The 21,382-nt window shown below is 43.6% G+C and overlaps 1 protein-coding gene across 1 annotated transcript; it reads right to left on the bottom strand.

The window, feature by feature from the left end:
- Positions 1-3,079: 3,079 nt before the first annotated feature.
- MLANA (melan-A) lies at positions 3,080-14,601 on the bottom strand. The gene is made up of 5 exons (XM_065908423.1): positions 14,548-14,601; positions 12,068-12,169; positions 9,742-9,838; positions 4,653-4,766; positions 3,080-3,337 (listed from the first exon to the last, which is right to left on the bottom strand). Exons 2-5 carry the CDS (start codon positions 12,142-12,144, stop codon positions 3,269-3,271), a joined length of 357 nt encoding a protein of 118 aa, XP_065764495.1. The 5' UTR covers positions 12,145-12,169; positions 14,548-14,601; the 3' UTR covers positions 3,080-3,268.
- Between the last annotated feature and the right edge of the window lie 6,781 nt (positions 14,602-21,382).

Genomic DNA, 21,382 nt, shown 5'->3' on the forward strand with positions numbered 1-21,382 from the left:
AGAGCCCTGAAAGTCCTCAAAAAGGTATTAAGTAACAGCCTTGGATTTCAGTATCAAATTTGGCAATGTGTTAACAGTTCATGGATTTTCTTTGGGGCCAATCTACCCCCATTTAATCGAAGCATTCCTAGATGGGGGAGCCTTTCCTCCAGTGGTGACTCAGTGACCCAGGCTCCTCACATGTGACTGCTATCTTCAACTCGGCTCCCAGAGTTGTCAGCTGATCTCCAATCCAGAGATGCATGTTCAAAAGTGTAGCTGCCTCTGTGAAGGAAGCAGTTTCTTCTTTTGACTGGCACTTTCTAGTCCTTTAAATGGAATCTCACTCCTCTAGCTTCTCTCTGGCAAACTAAGTGAAGCCTTGTCCATCGCCTGGAACACTACCTTGAAGAATTCTGTGAACATAGCCTTTGTCCATGGGGAAAAGAGAGAACTCTCAGCGAATGATGGTCTGGGGATCTTGAAGGCGTCCAGGGCTCAAGCCATAGGTTCTTTTTTATTATTATTATTATCATTATCATTATTATTATAATTATTCTTTGCCAAGTTGTGGTGCAGGGTGTAGGTAATAATAGTGGCCAACGAGTGGCGATGAAGTCTCTGCAGAAGATAGAACATCTGTGGGAAGGTGAGGGCAGGGGTGACTTTGGCCCAGAGTAGGGAGTGAGCAGCCAAAGAAGTCTGAGGAGGTCATGTGCACAGTGGGTAGGGGGATGGGGTTGGTGATCACTGAGCTAAGGTTGTCAGAGCCCAGTTGTGATAAAGAGGACATTTGAACAGTAGGTTCCATAGGAGGTCTGTGTCAGGGGGAGGCAGACAGTTAGAAGCTTGGGCACAAGGTATGGACACCTGAGCAGGATAAGGAGGGTTCCAGTTAGGGAGCTGGTTGGTGGTAGTCCACAGCAAGATGTCAGGATCTGAGGAGACTGGATGGCATCTCCAGGGGATGTGGGATGGCATGGCAGATTGATGGTAAAATGCTTACATACTAAGGTGATTCATGCAGTAAGTTGGTAACTTGAGATTACCAGAAGTCATTTTCCAAATAGCAGGAAAAATGGATTTGAAAATATGAAAAGAGTTTAGAATGAAAAAGGTTACAACTAAACCTTTGTAGTTGATAGAATTGGAGTTATCAGTGTGAACCCATGATTTTATATATATATATATATATAATATATGTAGTGTTGTAAACGTACTCACTTTTTAATTGGTTTTGTTGTTGTTGTTGTAAGAGTTCTTTATATAAACCACATACAATTCCCTTATCAGTTATATCATTTGCAGATATTTTCTCCCAGTGCTGCGTATCTTCTCTTTCTTGATTGTTTCCATCATTTGAGGCATGATGCTTTTCATTTTGATAAATTCCATTTACCAACATCACTTGTGGTTTTCTGTCATATCAAAGAAACCATTACCAAATCTAACTTTGCAAAAATTTATTCTTCTTTTTCTCCTAAAAAAAACAAGAAGTCTTAACTAAAAAGTAGTCTTAACTCCTATACTTAGCTCTATGAATTTTTTTTTTAGCTAATTTTTATAATGGTGTGAGATAGGGCTCCAACTTTATTCTTTTGTCAAAAAAATTTTTTTGACATTCCTACTTGGACTTTATTAATAGCAGGAAGATTGTTTATAGCAGGGGTGGAAGTAAGTCTCAGACCTCTACCCCTACCATCATTGACACGCAATGGTAAATAAGCAGTTGTGCTTGGGAACGGAGATACAGGTTCGTCTGTGGAAGTGGAGGACTGGGGCTCAGACAGGGCCCTACGATGAGGATAAGAGCGAGCCAAATCCTAACTAAGTTTTCTTTCTCAGAATATATTTGTTTGAAAAGGGGAGAGAGGGTTTATTTTAAGTAGTAAGACTGGACAGAATCAGGAAAGATGGGAGGTCTTTTAGTACTTTGTGGAATGAGGGCTTTTTTCCAATGTGTGTACTAAATCTCTTTATTCAGTGTCCACCACCCCCACCCCCACCCCCCCGCCCAGCCCCGTGCAAGCGTGTCTTCAGTGAAAATGATGCAGTTATGCCACACTGGCATTTCCACTGACACAAGATGATGGTAGGTGGTTTACTGACTCAGCATTAGACACATAAGTCACAGAGTGAGAAAGTCATCTCTTTCTCTTATAAACCTTCTAATTATGTCAAAAGATTTTCTCTGATTCTTGCTAATCTTCCTCTTTAATAACGAGGGCAGGTCTCAAGTTGATGGCCTGCTGTGATCATCAGTATCTTTCTGGGTTCCAATGAAAGTAATTTGCTTTCATTATCTTCTTTTTTATCTTTATTCCCTACTTACAAAAAGTGATACTGATTTTTCATTTAGACTGGTGATATAAGTTAAGCCAAAAAACTTGAAATGAGCTGATCAGAAGAAAAACATTAGACAGATAATAATATGTAGATGTCACATAAATTGCAGTGTTGCTATACAAATAAAGACACCATTCCAGAATTTCTGATCCTTTATGATTTCTTCTGTATGTTCTTTTGAGAGGAATTTGGGAGCCCAAAAGAGCTAAATTGCCTTTGGGGCGTTGAAGACAAGGTGTCAGGCAAACTAGAGTAACTTTTACTTGTTTAAGTCCTTACACCACCTTTTGATTTAACAGGAAATCCTTATCATTAATTATCATCGCATTGAGCATTGAAGTGAAATGTAACCAGAACTGCGTGAACCATATTACTAAAGATACAGGATCTCTTCAGTGTGTTATTATTGCACCATGGAATTGCAGAACACAATCTTGGTCAGATGAATCTGGCTGTAATTTGTTAGGTCATTCAGCTCTTGACCTTAAACCTGTAAAGGTATCATTTTGAGTACTCCATAACACAGACTAACCTGCAACTGTTCTGTTAGAGTTCATGTTGGTCAAGAGGCTACGTCATCAAAAATCAGAATAGTAGTTAGTTTTTAACCACAGTTTAACTTAAAAAGAAATCCAGTGGTGCCAGAATATACACTTGAATGCTCTCTCTCAGAAAATAACATTGTAGATTTATCATTACTGACACGGATAATATCATCCATTACAATGTTTATTGACAAAGCTTTTCCCATTTTAATATTTCTCATCATTTCCTCAATCAGTATTACTAGTTGCCTTACAAAGAATTTGACACTCAGCTTATTAGTAGAGATAATGTACACTGTTTCTACAGCATTCTGAAGCAGAACATTGCATGCCGACATCAAATTCAAGCAAAAGCATAAGGGAAATCATTTCAGCACCTCTCAAGGCCTCGCTGGCTCTCATGGAGAATAAGGTGGTGGTGACTGTTCTGCGGACAGTTTCTCATAAGCAGGTGGAGCATTGGGAATCTGTGAGGATGAGAAAGGAGAGCGTGGGCTTGACAACAACACACATGGTTCTGAAAGAGGGATTAAGTCAAAACAGTTAGCAACACGTTTATACTTTTGCTCTGGGTTGAAACTTGTTTAACTGTCCATATCTAATTTCCACCCAATGAGGTAATTAATGTTAAATTACGCAAGTGTGTATGTTGAAGTATTTGGGCAGTGGTAGAAGGATAACAGCAGGAAAAAAAGGCTACGTGGCTTCCCCAAAATCTTCTTGGATTATCTTTATCAGTAGAAGTCCCAAGCCCTAACTTACGAATTTTTCAGTCCTGTTACAGACACTGGTCACACTGCATCTTTACCACAAGCATAAATCCTGATAGCTGTGTCTAAAGGCCGTTGCATCTATCAACAGAGCACAAATCTATCAGGCCCTCGTTTAATGTTCACAACAACCTTAGGAATATTTCCGTTGTTTCTATGTTACAGGTCAGGAAACTGGGGCACAAGGAGGTTAAATCACTTGATGAATGTCTTACAGCTGGCCAGTCATGGAGCTAAGAGTCAAATATAGTAATTTGGCTCTGGAGCCAGTGCTCTCAAAAGCTATAATTACTGCATCTATACCAGGACTGTCCAGTAGAAATAGAGTGTACCACATATGTGGTTTTAAAATGCCTAGTAGCTGCATTTTTAAAAATTAAGAGGGAGCTAATATATTTTATTTAACCCCACTTTCATGTTGAAGTGAGATATTATCACTTCAACCTGTAGTCAGTATAAAACTCATTAGTGGATTTTTATGTTATTTTCCTCATAGTAAGTTGTTGAAATCTAGTATGTATTCCAAGATGTCTTAATTCAAAGTACTGTGTTTCAGGTTTTCAATAACCGCATGTACTAGGGGCTACAGTGCAACTATTGGACAGTGCAACTCTATACAATTAATAATAGGCACTTTTTTCTTCTGTTAGATATGTCTATGTTCAGGACAAAAGCAATTATACTAAAAAACATGAGACAAAAGGACATTGTATCCAGAACCAACTTCTTCCTTTGGGCCTTGCACGTAGATGTTTCATTATTGACCCAGGAAACTCTGGATATGAGAGGACACAACTTAAGAAAACCTCTGTGAATTCCCTTGTTTTTAATCTAACTGTTTACTTTTTATTATGGTAAAATATACCATATAAAATTTAACATTTTAACCATTTTTTAGTCAGTAGCATTAAGTATATTCACATTGCCCTTGCTTTTTAAATGGCAATATTTTATTCATTAGAGTTAAAAGTCAGCATATACAGAAACACCAGGATGCAGGATCTCAACCTACCACAGGTTTACACTTGTTCTCTTGAAAAGGCAATTTGCTGTCCTGTTGACCAAGCTCCTCATGTGAACATCTTCCTGTCAGGGTACTTTGAGTATCAGCATGAATGTTTTTGTCCTGAAATGTGAATTCATGAAGGTCAGTGGGTGAGAAAATATAATTGAGTCCATTAAAGAAAAAGAGAAGGAAACTGACATTTTAAGAATGAGTTTTAACCTTGGCCCTGCCACTTATCCTCAGTGTATCCTCAGGTAGTCACTTAGTCTCTCTGAACTCCAGTGTTTTCATCAGTAATATGAAGATAATGTCACCTACCTCTCAGAACTAGGCTTCCCCAGTGGGTCAGTGGTAAAGAACCCACATGCCAATGCAGGAGATGTGGAGTCGGGAAGATCCCTTGGAGGAGGAAATGGCAACCCACTCCAGTATTCTTCCCTGGAAAAATCCCATGGACAGAGGAGCCTGGCAGGCTACAATCTATGTACAATCACAAAGAGTCGGACATGACTGAGCACAACAAAACACCTAATACAGTGCCTGACACCTATTAGTCAATGAATATTTTTGAAAGGAAGGAGAAGAGTGAAATATAAAACTGGATCTCAGAGAATGATTACAAGAGGAGCAGATCAGAACTATGGAGGCAGGAGGTGGTTTCACAGTGAGGAGAAACAGGAACAGCTTGATAGCAGGGACACTCTGTCTATTTCTGCCTTCCCCATAGTGACTGCAATATATCTGAAACACTGTGAATGCTTGTGTTGTGATAGAAATATTGTTGTAGTGCTGAGCTTCCAAGTCACATCACAACAATGACAAGTCAGCCTAAGGCTGTTGTGCACTTTGAATTATTGGGGGAAGGGGTGGGTAAAAGCTTATAGTTTGGTCAATTGCATAGGTTGAGGGGGTGATACTCTCCATCCCTTGAATAGAATGACAAGTTTGCGCAAGACAGATACATGTACCAAAACAGGGACTGCAGATGCACTCTGCCCAAGTGAAGTGGAATATTTCATTACTGGCATTGTTTTAAATTGCTGGCACATTGTGATCATAAAAAGCAAACTTTTAGTTGCTCTTACCATTAAATTCTCCACAGTAGTCGTTCTCAAAATTTAGAATGCAGCAGTGTTACCTGGGGGGTTTGTTAAACACAGATTGCTGGGCTTGTACCCAGAATTTCTGACATAGTAGGTATAGGGTGAAGCCCTATAAATTTGCACTTCTGGCAAGTTCCCAAGTGATACTAATACTGCTGGTCCAGGGCTCTCCAGGCAATGCACTTCCTTATTGCCTGTGCCTGGCATGACCCTGCTACGATCTGACCCTTAGAGGAAAGAGGAAGTCAGATGGGGGCCATAGAAAAGGAGGGAGTATGTGTCGCTTCCAAAGGGACAAACCACTGCATAGCTGCCAAGTTTTGCCAGATCTTTTGATTTTTTTCAAAAAATAAACTAGAAATTAAGATTTTTACATAAAATCTTACTTTTAAATGTTTGCACCTAATTCAGTTTTTTAAGTTACAGACCCAAACATTATCTGTGAACCAAATCCACCAGTAGGGCATGAGCAGCTCTCTGAGGTCCTGGCTGAGGGGAACTAGAGCAGGAAGGTTGTGCCAGTGTTCAGTGCCTCCTCCGCAGTCTTGTCTGTAGACTGTGGTTGATTATTGGTGTTACTGGGTTGAAAGAGATGGGCATCCAGACGGGTCTCCCAGGGAGGAGAAGTGTTTGGATCATCAATTGGATGAGACCAGACATGGTTGGGACTGGTACCTATAGGGTCTGCCGGCTGTAAAGAAGTTTTCCTAAACTCTACTCTGAAATCATTATTGACACTACCTTTTGAAAGGATATAAGCACAAGGACCCCAATCTTGACGAGAGGATCCAAGGAGGTTCTGCTGCCCTCCACAGCTCCTAGTGATATACCTCCAGTAAGGTGCTTAATGGACTTCCTGCATAGCTCAGCTGGTAAAGAACCTGCCTGCTATGCAGGAGACCCTGGATCCATCCCTGGGTCAGAAAGTTCCCTTGGGGAAGGGATAGGCTAACCATTCTAGTATTCTTGGACATCCCTGGTGGCTCAGAGAGTAAAGAATCTGCCTGCAATGCAGGAGACCTGGGTTCCATTCCTGGGTTGGGAGATCCCCTGGAGGAGGGCATGGGAACCCACTCCAGTATTCTTACCTGGAGAACCCCCATGGACAGAAGAGCCTGGCGGGCTGCAGTCTTTGAGGTTGCAAAGACTCAGACATGATTGAGCAATGAAGCACAGCACAGCACGTGGTGTGTTAATGTGAATGCGTTCTCTCCCTTTACCTCGATTATTGGTTTTATTCCTTATTTTTTTTATCCTCACCTACCATAGGTTAGGAGCATGATTCACTTCCCCAGTTCACTGCCAATTCTGTGTATTTGCATCAAACTTCAGTGTGTGTGTTCAAACAGGGTCCTGGGTTCCACCACCAGATGCGGTCCCAGACTCTACATTTTAGCCAGAACCCCAGGTTATTTGAGTGCAGGGGCCCCTGACTATACATTGAGAAACATGACACTGAAAGACGTGAGTGTAAAGTGAGCTGTCAGGAGAGCTTTTGAATTTTTCCCCAAGAATCAGAAGTGTTATGTCCTAAACTTAGAAGTGAAAGAATAAAATTCATAAATATGAAAGCCAACTTACAATGCCTTATAAATCATTTTTCTGCAGAAACACATTTCTGCAAAAAGCAGTCTTTCCTTTCAAAAGATGTTTTTCGGGTCTAAGAGGAATTGTTGGGCAAGGAAGAAATTTTAGGAGACCTTACTTCCAACCAACCTTTCTACCATTCTGTGAGCAATGAAAGTGGAAAAATAAACATATTTCAAAGCTTAATAAAGGTTGATAAAAGTGGTACCTGAAGCTTGCATTAATCGTCGTTTGTGTTCTTCTGTTTTATAATGAAAACAGAATCACCAAAGAGAGACAGGGAGGTAATTATGTAATTAAATACAGTACTTAATGCACTACTTTACATAATTTTACCTACATTTCTTAAACTGCTGGTCCCCAACCTAGCTTTTCAGGAGATATGAAAGTCTCAAAACAAGATTTTAATATTAATTTTAAAAATAAATGACTCCATTTTTAAACATTAGAAGGAACCAGGGAATTTAAACACAGTTTTTAAATCTCACAAAAATTCCATAAACTCCACAAGTCGCTGGTCTAGAGCTGGAGGACTGGAGGATGGCAGGTTGAACAGCAAGGCAAAATGCTCAGCGTCTAAGTCCATGACTCAGACTGTCTTTCTTCCATTGAACGCATTTAAGATAAGAGAGTGTTGAAGCAGAATGGGGGGGGGGGGAGTTGCTTTTTTGTCTGGGTAGCATCAAGCTAGCAATTATGGACAGTTAAGGAATGGATACCAATATATTGAGTTTGTAGAGCTTTTATTCCTTGAAAGACTAATCATTGTTTTTTTAATATGTAAACATAGAATTAATTTTTTAATTATAGAAGAAAGCATATATTACATAAAAAGTGATACACATCATGTTATGTCATCTGTGTCTAGGTGTATAATAGAGCAAATGAGGCTCAGAGAAATGAAAATCTAAGGCCACCAGTAAGTCAACAGCAGAGTGAGACCAAATCCTTATGCCACACAGTTGGGTGACTGCTGTGTGCCAGGCATCGTGCTAGGCTCTGGAAGTAAAAGGGGAATAAAAACTACTTTCTGCATCAGCTCCAAATGGGTTGAAGAGAAGGGGTGGAAGAAGCAAAAAGTAAATAACAAATTACAAGGCAATGTCATAACCTTGTTCTAGAGGTACACATGAAGTGTATAGCAGAGAGCAAAGAGTTATATTCCCTAATCTCTCAACCCAAAGCTGTGCTGTGGTTGCAGTCCTATTCAGACTCAAGAACTTCTCCTTCCCATAAATGCCACCACACTGGAGGGCTGCTGCTTGATGACTGTGTCTCCCACGTTCACCCTGACTTTCATGATTTATATATGGGACACCATGGCAAGATGGGCGTTAGGCAAAGGGTCACATGGGACTTCCCGAGCTTTCCAGCAAGGAGAAGAATTTGAAGCTACCATTTTCACCTTCCCCTTCTTCTCAGACTGCCAGAATCTAGCCCTGCACTCAGACCAGCCCTCCTCTCCATCACAGAACCACTTTCTCTGAATGAAGTGTTGCTAAATGAGGAAGGGGACTTTCCAACATCTTTTGTAAAGATAAATTTTTTCCCACTATATATCAACCTCAGAAGCTTTCAGATCTGTAATAACAAAGAGAAAGGAGAGAAAAATGGCAACTCTTCTTCTATCCTGTTGCTCACTGTGGAGAATGCCTTTGGATGCTTAAGTTCCAAACTACTACCTGTCTTTAAAGCAAGGTTTCTGAAACCTGTAGTCTTCACAGGTTAGTGATTCTGTTGATGTTGCTCATTTGTGAAGGATCCTGCTTTTTCTTAATTTCCTGCTCGTATGGGTAAAGGGGCAAAAATCCTAATAAAACCACATTGAGCATCAAAGGAGGGAGGAACCTGTTAAAAATCTGGTGGTCCTTTGTGCTGCTGAGAGGTGGACAGTTTCCTCACTGCACTGATGGCCACATGGGTCCTGGCTATTCTGGACTGCTTGCTAATAGAGTTAGAAGAACTTGAAATTCCCAGGAAACCTGGAAAGAAAGGAGTGAAGAGGTAGGGTAAGAAGAATGGGCCACTAAGTGGAGTAACAGAGCCAGTGGGAATCCCCAGAAGGATTGGTAAGACCTGGAGTGTCTCATGTACTTCTGTTCACTATGCAAGAGGACCATGAAGCCTTCCCCCTTGCCCCCAAAACCATCAGCTACATACGCAGGCCCTCGAGTTCGCTGTGAGTGGAATCAGAAAGATGGGCCAGGTTCCTGGTTGGGATTCACGCCTGGGCAGAGGCAAAGGAAGACTTATAAGACGTACAGTGTAGAGAAAGATGCATCAGAACCATGAATCAGTGCTGGAGGTGATCGTGAGACTGTCACCCCACTCTCCAGAACTTCAGAGAAAGAAGGAGAAGGGAGGGCCTGGAACTGGAGGGACTCAGCCATGGGAACTTTACTGACCTTCAAGCTTCGGTATCCACTTCGTCTTCTGCAGTACCAGCAGCTGAGAAGTAGTAGAATTCCCAGAATCACTGTCAGGATGCCAATCCCTGCAGCCCTGGCCCGAGAGACAGACACGTCCACCTTGGTGTGGGAACCTTGCTCCAGATTATGATGAAACATGTGTCAACCTTCTCTCTTCACGAGGGCTTTGCAATCACAGCAGCACCTCCCAGTCCCCAGGGAGTATTCCACTGCACCCCACCCCAGGCACCCATGGGCCTCCAGCACGCATACACAGAGACAGAACCATCTCTAGGAGCCTCTCAGGTGTGTGTCCATAGCAGCAGTGCTAACTGTCGTGGGCCCCAGCACCCAGGCTCCAAGAGCAACAGGTGCAGTGGCAGCTGACCCTTCTGTGGACTGAGTTATCTTTCCATCAGGGCTAGTTTAAAACATTTTGCCCAACTGTCAGTCCACAAAAAAGAAACGGAAATTAACTTTGACTTAATGTCTGCTATAAGCTGGGTATCATGATAACCATTCTGTATTCATTAGATTATTTAATTCTCACAACAACCCTGCCAAGCTCTATGGTGAGCACCCTGCTATTGGCTCTGTCACAACAATCCTCAGGGATAGGTATGACATTCATTTCACATTTGACATCCCCAAGACTTTAGGCTGGTAAAATGCCCAAGGTTGCACAACCAGAGAGTGGCAGAACCAGCATTCACAGCAGCTGGCCTGAGGTACCCAGCCAGTGCCTTTCTGACCGCATCACCCCTTCCTGAAAGGAAGCTGTTACGAGGGCATTCAGTGGGTTCTCATGACTGAAGGCAGATGATTCCATTCCCAGCATGCCTGTGCTCTCATTCCACCTCCTAAGTCTGTGGTCACCCCTTTGGGCATCTTGACACACACAGAGCTCTGTTTGAATTGCCCACACCACAGTCACATTGCGCTCACACACAGGAAGTGAGAGCCAAAAATGCTGGGATGTGCCAGACACACCATTAAGAACCCATTGCCCAGCCGGGCAGGGCTTCTCAGATGTCACCCAAATACCTCCTGCAAGGGAGTTGCCTGAGATGCATGTTAAAGTACAGATCCTGGGCCCCTGACCCCACGACCTACTGAGTCAGCCTCTTGGGCAGCAGTGCCTAGGAAGTTGCATTTTCACAAGCTCCATAGGTGGCTTATGCCGCCTCAACTGAGAATTTCTCAACTGTGGTTTCACAGAGATAGAGTCTGTTGAGTCACCATGCAAATCCTGAAAAATATACTACCTAATACCGTGTGCAGTTGCACCCCTCAAGAGTATATTTTTGCTCTTGGGACATTTTTTCAGAAGATCTCACCACCACATCCCATTTCACCATGCAGGGGTATTAGAGAATCCCACTAGGGTCTTCTGAAGAAATGCTCCAGCCGAATTCCTCTTCAGTGCCTTTGGTAGGTTCTCCATCTCTCTTGCCCCTGCAAGTTCACTCCAGTAAAGCAATTCAACAGTTCTCTCCCAAGACAGCAGGTTTGCGGGAAGTTCTGAGCAGATCACTAAGAGACGGTCCAAACAAAACCCAGATCGCTCATTCGTCCTGTTGCAGTCTCCACTCAGAAAGGGGCCCCTCCCACCGCCACCACCCCTTTCCTACTCTCGTCCTTGCAGAGTATGTCCTGTGGCCTGTGCTCCCATCACAGCACTTATACCTGATGAAATTACTCCCATGCTAACTCTCCCAGTAGGTTGTAAGACTTTTTTCAAAGGAGAGAACAGCATCTTGAGCTGGTGTACACTGCTTAGCACTTAGAAATGTTTAATCATGCAAAGACTTATTTTAAAATAATTCATAATACAAAACACCTTTCTTTAGGGTAAAGCACTGATGCAAAGGTTATGATCAGCCTCTTCACCTTGGACTCAGCAGATGAAGGGACACACCTGCCCTTCAACCTCACTGTCCTTTAGCAACTTTCCTCTGTTCTATCTGCAAACCACCTCTGGGAGCCTGAGTGGAGTAGACAGGCAAGGCTTGAGGACAGAGGCATCATGCTCTCAGACAGGCATTTTTCAGTCTGGGAACCCAAGGTAAAGGCCTCATAGCCAAGAATGCAAACAAAAATGGCAAGATCCAGGTTTTTACGTTCCCTCCCTCTTTGCCCCTTTGACCTCAGAGAAACCTGAGACCTTTTGTAGGACCTCAGGGTCTCCTTACCTCATTGCCAGGTTTATTTCTGGAGAAATAAATACTAGAGAGATTTACGGACAGACATGTGCTGGTGGAAGCCAGAGGCTGTGTCAGCAAACGGCAAACTGTATCCCCGCTGGGTCTGGTTTTGAACTTACTCTTCAGCTGTGACATAAGAGTGGCTGTGCCCTTTCCGGGGGGAACCATGGAAGAAGTGAGCCTCTTCTCTTGGCATCTTGTAGGGTCAGGCCACGGGACGCCTAGCAGCAGAGGCACACAGGTGTCATTCCATGCATCCAGAGTTTCACCATCTCAAAAACACCCACAAAGACATTCTCACTGGGTGACAAAAAATGACATCCAAACCCTCTGTTTTCTCTCTGTAGAGGACTTGTACTTGTTTCTTTCACAGATACAAAGTGGGAATTGCTCAGGTTTTTAACCCCTTTCTACCAACTGGAATTTAAGTTCAAAGAAGAAACCACAAACAAAAGGAAAAAAACTTTCAAACTGAGTTGTGATTTGACCTTTAATTTATCCTATACCATAAATTTGTAGAGAAACAAACAAAAAGCATTTTTATTCATTGCTTACTTTCCCTGGCTCAAGTCAGATTAATAAGAGGAGTTATTTCTCTCCAGAGGTATTATTTTATATCAATCCTTGGACAAATAAAAGGCTATGATGATATAATGTACATGTGCCTTAGCACAGATTCCTTCAAGCCCATTTTCCAACAAAGGAAACTGTCCCCAAAATATGAAATTTTAAACTATGATACAAACAAACAAACAAAAACGCCATGAACTTCAGTGGTGATCATTAGAGTGTGCTTATTAAAAACCAACAATGATTTCTCTTCTCTCCTTGCTATTGTGTGTTTTTCATTCCTTTTATTGCTCTCATGAATTGCATAGGTCCGATCCCCATAGAGTTATATTAATGAGCCCGTTTAAAACAGCTGAAGAGAAGTGAGAAAGGGGAGTGGAGAGTTCACCCATGAACCCTTTCCTTGGGGCATTTCATGTGTAATTTGTGCTTCTCAGTTGTAAAGAAGTCACACTTGACCTTACTGATCATCTCAGGTGAATAATGTGGGGATTAACTCTGCTCAAAATGGCAGACACAAAACAAATTCTGTATTAAGTTGTTTTCTGTAAATCTATACCTCCAGTTTCAAGCCTTGGCAAACAGTTGGGGGACAGCAAATGTACTTCATCCTACCTGAGCCAAGAAAAGTGGTTCTTCAGGGGACTGGACACAGCTGTTCATGAGCCAGTTACAGCCTGAATAACTGCTTTTCCTGGTTCTCTGCTTTGCTTACGGGCAGTCTAGAGGTAGGACCTAGGAGGAGATTTTGTGAACCCTCACAAGTCGGAGAATTGTGAATATTGAGGAGAATTCTGCCGACATCCAGGTATCAGGGAGGCTGGAGGAGTCCACTGGAATTTCCCAAACCCTGTTCTGTTCTGAAAGAGTGGGTGAAAAGGCATTGCTCTTACCTGCCTGCCTGGGACCAACTCCGTCTGCTGGCTGCCGTTTGTGTGAAGATTGCTTCTCTGGCTCTTAACCTTTTTAATTTTTTTTTTCCCCTGGTCTTGAGTCCCATGTTAATCACGAGTTTGAATTTCTGATGGGGTCGTTTGTGATTGCTTAATTAGCGTGAAAGAAACCAATTTCATTCCTCTCCTCAAAAAGTCATGGCTCACTGTGGCCTCTTTTTTCCCTTAATCCCAGAGTTTCATCTTAGGGAAGTCATTAGTTTTAATGCTGATCCCTCCTCTGTAGGATTGCCAGATAAAATATAGGCTTTCCAATTACATTCGAATTTCAGATAAGCAGTGAATAGATTTTAGTATAACTGTGTCCCATGAAATATTTTTGGTACAAAAAATTATTTGCTGTTTACTTGAAATTCAGTCGTAACGGGGAACCCTCTACCCTCCCTCATCTTCACCTCAAAGTGTGGGTGACCATTTGGTCTCAGGCCTGAAGGTCATCTAGGAGCACGACCTCCTGATCAAGAGGAGGAATTAGAGGATCCCTGAAACTTCCTGAGCTAAGCTCCCAGGTTTTTTGTGACACCCCCAGAGACGACTGTCCCCTGGGAAGAATGGGTTTCTTGCATTGGCAAGGAGCAGAGGAAATTTCCTCTTTGAAGGTGGATATGACCTACCTAGAATTTAATTGAAACCAGGGCTAATTCAATCTACATAGCCTGCTCTGAGAGTCAAATGTGTACAGCCCAGAAGCATTTCAGTGGGACAGAATTATCATTGCTCACCAGCTCTCTGTAACCATTGTAAACAAGCAAAAACTAAACAAAACACCCACCAGAATTAAGGAATGTGAGAGCTCTCATCAGCCAAGGACTTAGATTAAATGACCACTAAGGTTCCCCTTTACAGCTTCCTTGGTAGTCAGATGGTAAAGAATTTGCCTGCAATGCAGGGGACCTGAGTTCAGTCCCTGGGTTGGGAAGATCTCTTGGAGAATGGAATGGCAACCCACTGCAGTATTCTTGCCTGGAGAATTTCCATGGACAGAAGAGCCTGGTGGGCTACAGTCCATGGGGTCACAAAGAGTTGGACATGACTGATCGACTAACACAACGACAACATGAGGTCCCTTTCCCCACCTTGCAAATCTTATGGTTCTTTCCAGTTCCCGCTGGACTGTCTTGTGTGAGGGCATTATTGGCACTGGATAATCATCAGTGGAAATGGCATGGGAGAAATGAAACAGCATGAGTGAGGTTGATCTTTATTAGGTGAGATCCTTCTTCTCTCCTTTCTGAAAAGGAGAGAAAATGCAAACAGATCTGAGTGACAAGAAGGAGTCAGCCATTCAAAGATGGTTGGACAGTGTTTCATAGAGAAGAACCAGTCCAAAGGCCCCTCAGGAGAGAAAGAATGTGACTTGGTCTGGACTCCCAGAACTGAGGCTGATTTAGGAGATTTCATAAGAAAATCAGGAAGGATACAAGCCTTTGGTGTCAAGGGATTTGAGGAGAGCAAGTTTAACCTGAGGCTCAGGTTTATGCCCAATAACTCCTAGGAAGGCCTAGTGGTGGGTGCTAGTCTAGAAAGAAGGACTCAGTTCTTTTATTTACTTTTTTTTTTTTAATTTTAATGTATACTTTATTTTTTAGAACAGCCTTAGATTTACAGAAAAATATGAAGATAATACATAGATAACCCACACCCAGTTCCCCTATTATTAATATCTTAAATTAGTTACAATAATGAACCAGTAACTAAAGCCATATCTTACTCAGATACCCTTAGTTTTTTTACCTATGTCATTTTTCTGTTCTAGAATCCTACAAGACATGTTAACTAAAGGATGTTGTACTAAGCCTAGAGACTGAAATGTGCCACTAACGTGGCCCCCTGGATGATGAGCAGCCAGACCAGAGAGGAGGAAGGTACTGACCTGGATCTCCAGGCAAAGTGAAGCTCCTGGGTCTCGCTCAAGTCCCTCAGTGATGTGAGCTAATCCAGGGGCCCTGAGAGTGCCCGGGCACTGTTCCAGGGTGAAAACTGCAAGGCAGCTGGCATTTTCCGCTCCCCAAGAAGAGGCTCTGGGACCAGGCCCAGCACACTGGGGATACTGTGACCTGTCTTGGCACTTCCCCTCCAGCCACTCTGCTTTTTGGAGCTCAGCAAGGGAGCCCTGATCAGATCTTACTGGGGCATCTCTTTAGGTCTTTGAGTGGTTTTGCAGCCTCTGGGGTACCCAGTCCTGTTAGGATGAAGCACCCAGGAAGAGCTGGGGTGGCTTCTTTAAATAAGTCACCAGGGACCCTCAGCCTCAAAATCCTACACATCCCGTTTCCTGAAAGTGCCCCGAGCAGTTTTCCCTTTGCCTCAGGCTCCTAGTCACTGTCCCTGGACTGGCCGAGGCCCCAGGTTCTGCCCCAGAGCCAGTCCAGCCCAGCCCAGGCTCCACCTGCCCTCACCCTACCCCCACCCTCCTAGTGGTTTCCCTTCTTCCCTGGCATAACATCCTTCCCTGGTGTAACATCTACCCACCACGGCCGCCAATAGGCTCACAGTTGGGGCTCTAAAGTCCAGACTGCCTGCACTTCCTCTCTTGGGTCTGTGTGACCTTGGATAAATCATAAACCCCTTAGAACCGTCACTGCATGCATCTAAAAAAAGAGAGTTATTAACAGTACCTGCTCCCTAGATTGGTTGTAAAAGTTAAAGGAGATAAGGCTTACCACCTGCTTGGCATAGAATGAGTTTAACGATGGTGTGAGCTGTTACTGCAAGGTTGCCGTACCCACCACCCCTTTGGCCCAGTTCAGACCTGCCTTGCGTGTGGGCGTGACTCTGCACTTCGCGTGCCCCAGACTCGGGATTGGAGTTTAGCACCAGGCCGGCCACTGACTTGCTCTCTGCTGCCACCTGGTGGTCATTGGTTCCCTTGCAACGCAGGCCCCCACGTGATGAAGCGGCTGAGACGGATTGCAGAGATGCCTCTTGGGTCTTTTCAAAACTCTGTCGTTTTTGTTGTTTTTTTTCTTTTTTTTTTTCATTTATTTTTATTAGTTGGAGGCTAATTACTTTACAATATTGTAGTGTTTTTTTGTCATACATTGAAATGAATCAAAAAAAAAGAAAATATTAAATCACTATATGAACTTCTATTGAAATAGACACAAGATAAGGAGGATACTGAGAATTTAAAATAATAGTGACATAGAAGCAAGATATCCACAATATATTGATAGAGGCAATTCTTTCTTAGAAAGAATAATGGATTATTATTTTCTGTAAAAAAGAAGAGCAATATCTTTCAAAAATTTTAGGAGAATAAATACTTAGCCAGTGATATTTATTATAGCTTCAGTATTGTCAATCAACCATACTTTAATAGTACTATATTGTTCAGCATTTAAACTGAATATCTTGAGGTACCAAATTGAAAAGTTCAAACATCAAGTAAAGAAAAATTGCAAACATCCTGGAGATCAAACCCAGTCAATCCTAAAGGAAATCGACCCTGAATAGTCATTGGAAGGACTGATGCTAAAGCTGAAGCTACAATACTTTGGCTACCTGATGCGAAGAGCTGACTCACTGGAGAAAACCCTGATGCTGGGGAAGATTGAAAGCAGGAGGAGAAGGGGACAACAGGATGAGATGGTTGGATGGCGTCACCAACTCAATGGACATGAGTTTGGGCAAACTCTGGGAGAGAGTGAAGAACAGGGAAGCTTGGCGTGCTGCGGTCCATGGGGGTCACAGAATCAGACGTGACTGAATAACTAAACAACAACAAATTGATTCTAAAATGTAAATTTTCTATCATTTTATAGTTTGAATCTTAGGTCAGTTTAGAAATCGTTGACATTTTTGTGTGATTTTCATGATTGTACAAAAGACTTCCTCTTTGCCTATAAACTTTGGAAAATATATTTAGAGTCTGTATTGTAGATAAAAAAAAAAAAAAACCCTGTCGTTCACAGTGCTCAGGAATCGGAGTCCTCTTCACTTTTCCTTCTTGGGGATTAGAACCTTCTTCAGTGCCCCACAAGACCGTAATCTCTTGCTCTCTTACCACACCTCGACGAAAAACGCTAGAATGTTATGAAAGGCATTGTTGTAAATGGGAGTTGTTGGTGCTGCCCTTTTGTAGGAGAAGGTAAACAAACAGAACTTGCTTATCAGAAAGAGGAGAATACAGGTAGACATCTCTGCAGTTATTGAAGCAGGCCGCAGACAGTACCCTCTCCCTACCCCCAGTGGAGTCCTGGACCCAGTCAGAATGGCCTTGAATCCCAGCTCCCATTATTACCTGTGTGACCTTCGGCAAGTTTCTTAAGCTCTCTGAGCTTCGGGAACCCCATCTACAAAATGGGAATTAATAATTATTACAGAATTGCTGTGAGATTTCAATGAGATAAAATACGTAAAATCATCCAGTGCAATGCCTGGCAAATTAGAAAAACTTGAGAAAGCCTGATGCCTCCAGGAATCTCCTGTGGATGTACAAATAGCCTTAAGAGGGTGGGATAGCTGCATAAGCCTGTGAACTAACAATGCTCAGCTGTGGTCTGATAATTGCTCAGTGCTAATCAGTGAGCAAGTTATACCGCCTGTGGCATAAAGGGCCGTTGGTCGGAGACATTCTGAGTGTGGAAGTGGACTGGTGAGGTCCAGACAGGAGCAGAACGAAGGTATATCTACACAGGGGTGCCTAACAAGGAGCAGTGGCTCCTGGGAGCCACTGGAAGACAGCAGGACAACCCCCACCCCACCCTTCTCCCTCAGGCACTCTAGAGCAAGAGTCAACTTCTGCGGGTCTCAGCCTGGACTCTCACAAGGGTGTCAGCAGGCTCCATCAGTTCCTCCATCCAACAGGTAAGTTGTTCGGGGAGAACTCGAGTCAGTCCGAGGCTTGCACAGAAGCTGGTTGTGTGTGAGAACAATGGCCCCGTTCCTGAGGCTGTTCAGGTGCAGAGAAAAGAGTATTAATAAATCAGAAATGAGAGTTAATAATCCCGTGGCCACTTCTGACCAGTCAGCATCAAGAGGGATGAGCCTGCGGGACTGAGTGGAATGATCTTTGGGGTGGAATGTTTACCACCATGTCAGATAATATTGGAGCCACCCCAGATTTCTGCCCAGGAAATAGCGGGGGTGTGGGTCCTTCTCTGGGACAGGAGACACATGAGAAGTTTCTTAAAGGAAGAGGAGTTTCCTCTGAGTCTGGAAAGGTGAGCAGGGGGTCGCCAGACATGAGATGGGGGGGCGGGGGGCGTGCTCGGTGCAGAGGATAAGTAAATGTTCGCAAGTCATGACTTGGGAGCCAGCTTGGGAAGGTGACATCCACATCGGGGGAGGGCACACAGGTGTGGGACTGCCTGGTGGGTTTGGGGGACTGCTCGAAGTTCTGTATGGTTGGAGTTCCAAGTACAGAAAAGGAGTGTCATCCTGAGATTCTGAAGCTCAAAGCACGTGAACACCATGCTGAAGCTTTTGACCCTCGTTTGCTGGTTGCGATGGGTCACAGAAAGGTTGTAAGCAGGGAAAAAAACACTGAGGCTGACCAGACTCGGGGTCAGTCTGTTTTCCAGTGTCAGGGTATTTAATCTACCTCCTCCTAGGTGGCTGTGAGGATTACACGTGCTGCTGTTGTGTGTGGAAACATTTTGTGAACCGTAAATCATATTGATGTGAAATCTAGAAGCAGCAGTCTGCCCTTAAATGTCGGGGCAATGTATTGGTGATATGGAGGGATGAACAGGAGAAAGCCTGGGTTGGGGGTTCTGGATCTGAGTCAAACGCTGGCTCCGGCAGGGACTGACTGTGGTCCTCAGGTACAAGGTTCAAGGTGCAAGGTTCTTGGCACCAGTCTGCTCATCTGCAGAATGCCAGCAGGGTGTCTGTCTCTCTGGGGGGCTGTCAGGCTCATGTCCCTGGTGTGCAGTGAACTCTTGCATTAGGGTTCTTTGCTTGCTGGCAACACAAACTCGACTCTGGCTACTTAAGGATTTAAGAAAATTAATGGAAGGTTATAGAAGTGTCCCATATAATTAAAAAAAACACACACACACAAAAACTAAGCATACCAGATCTTAAGAAGGAAGAGAGCCGAGTTCTGCCTGGACACAGGTGGTAGGAATTAATTAATAGATGACCCTTCAGGTTGTTATTATCAGGAAAAAATCAGCTCTGACTGGTTCCTCCTTGTTTAAGTATGAGGTTTAAATTGATTGGAGGATCTTGCTTGGGGTCTCCTACCAAATTCTTGTTCAGACATGGACTAACGGTGGGGGCAGGGATGCTTAATACCCCATCAAGGCTGATAAAACAGAGAAGGAGAAATTTTCAGAGGGCATTTGGTTTTTTGTTACCAATATAAGAAGGAAGGGATGCAGGAAAGACAAGACAGACCTTGAAAATGCTTGGCAAATGATGGCTGTCACAAGGCTCCCCAAGTGAGGGTTTATCCCTGAGAAGTCTCCCTAGTTGTTTCTGTTCCTAATCGGCGCTGTGAGAGGAAGTCCTGTGAGCGGAGACTGTGGAAGGTTGCCAGATGTTCCCTGTTGGTACTCCCTTCCCACCACTTACTCTGTGGTGTTGACATGTCTGCTCATCTCTGATGTGTCCATGGGTTCTCGAGCCCCCTGGGGGTAGGATTCACATATCGCCATATCTCTAGTGCCTGCTACAGAGCCTGGCGCATGATGGAACCTCAGTGAACTGAACTCTTGCTCCATCTCGTCCCCAATGAAGTTTTTAGGAGGTACGGTCATCAGAGAAAAATGGGATAATATTTCAGCATTAAGGACAACACAGCTGTCTACTTCAGGATATTTTTATCTTTTAAATTTTGAAAGAAATCCTTTCCCTGCACAACTACCATCTCCTAGAGCCTGGTATCTCTCTTGGCAGGTATTGCCCTGAAGACTTGGTGGAGGTTTAGTCATGGGAAAGGGTCTTTATCACTGTTCACAGCTCTTCAGCAGCACCTGCCACGTACAGAGGAGTGTTCAGAGGAGAAAGGGACTCTAGAATGTAGCCTTGAGGGTCCCTGGGTGCTGGCACATGGAGGAGAGATACCCATGATCTCCAAGCCTCCCTCTCCCCTTTCAGTATCAAAGAGTTATAAGGGTTAAGAAAGTTTTTGCAAATAATAAACATTTGAAGTATTAGCTGCCATCTTCCTGTATGTCTCTGGAAGCACTTTTTTTCCAGATTTCCTTCCATAGCCATAAAATCTACAATCCCACGAGAAATTCTGGCTTCTAAGAGCTGACATTTTGATGCTCCCATAGTTTTTTGCTTTATTTTTGAGATTTGTTTATTAGTTATGACTGTTCTGATTCTTCATTGCTGTGTATAGGCTTTCCCTAGTTTCAGCAAGTGGGGGCTGCTCTTCATTGCAGTGTGTGGGCTTCTCATTACGGTGGCTTCTCTTGTTGCAGAGCATGGGCACTAGGATCAAAGGCTCAGGAGTTGTGGTTCCCAGGCTCTGGAGCACAGGCTCAATGCTTGTGGTGCACGGGCTTAGCTCTCTCAAGGCATGTGGGATCGGAACCAATGTCTCCTGCATTGCAAAGTGAAGTGAAGTCGCTCAGTCGTATCCAACTCTTTGCGACCCCATGGACTGTAGCCTACCAGGCTCTTCAGTCCATGGAATTTTCCAGGCAAGGGTACTGGAGTGGGTCGCCATTTCCTTCTCTAGGGGATCTTCCCAACCCAGGGATCGAACCCAGGTCTCCCGCACTACAGGCAGATGCTTTACCATCTGAGCCACCAGGGAAGCTGCATTGCAAAGTGGATTCTTAACCTCTGGACCACCAGGGAAGCCCCATAGTTTTTATATTTTGAGAGAGTGACCACTTATAATGAACTTTTGGCTGTGTTTCAGTAAGAGAAGGTCATTTAGGTCACCCATAAGATGTGCTCCCTTCTGCCTTTCTGCTGGTCTCCCAGAATGCCTAGAAATAACCCCAG

This window comes from Muntiacus reevesi, chromosome 17 (genome assembly GCF_963930625.1).
Source record: "Muntiacus reevesi chromosome 17, mMunRee1.1, whole genome shotgun sequence".
Classification (NCBI taxonomy): Eukaryota; Metazoa; Chordata; class Mammalia; order Artiodactyla; family Cervidae; genus Muntiacus; species Muntiacus reevesi.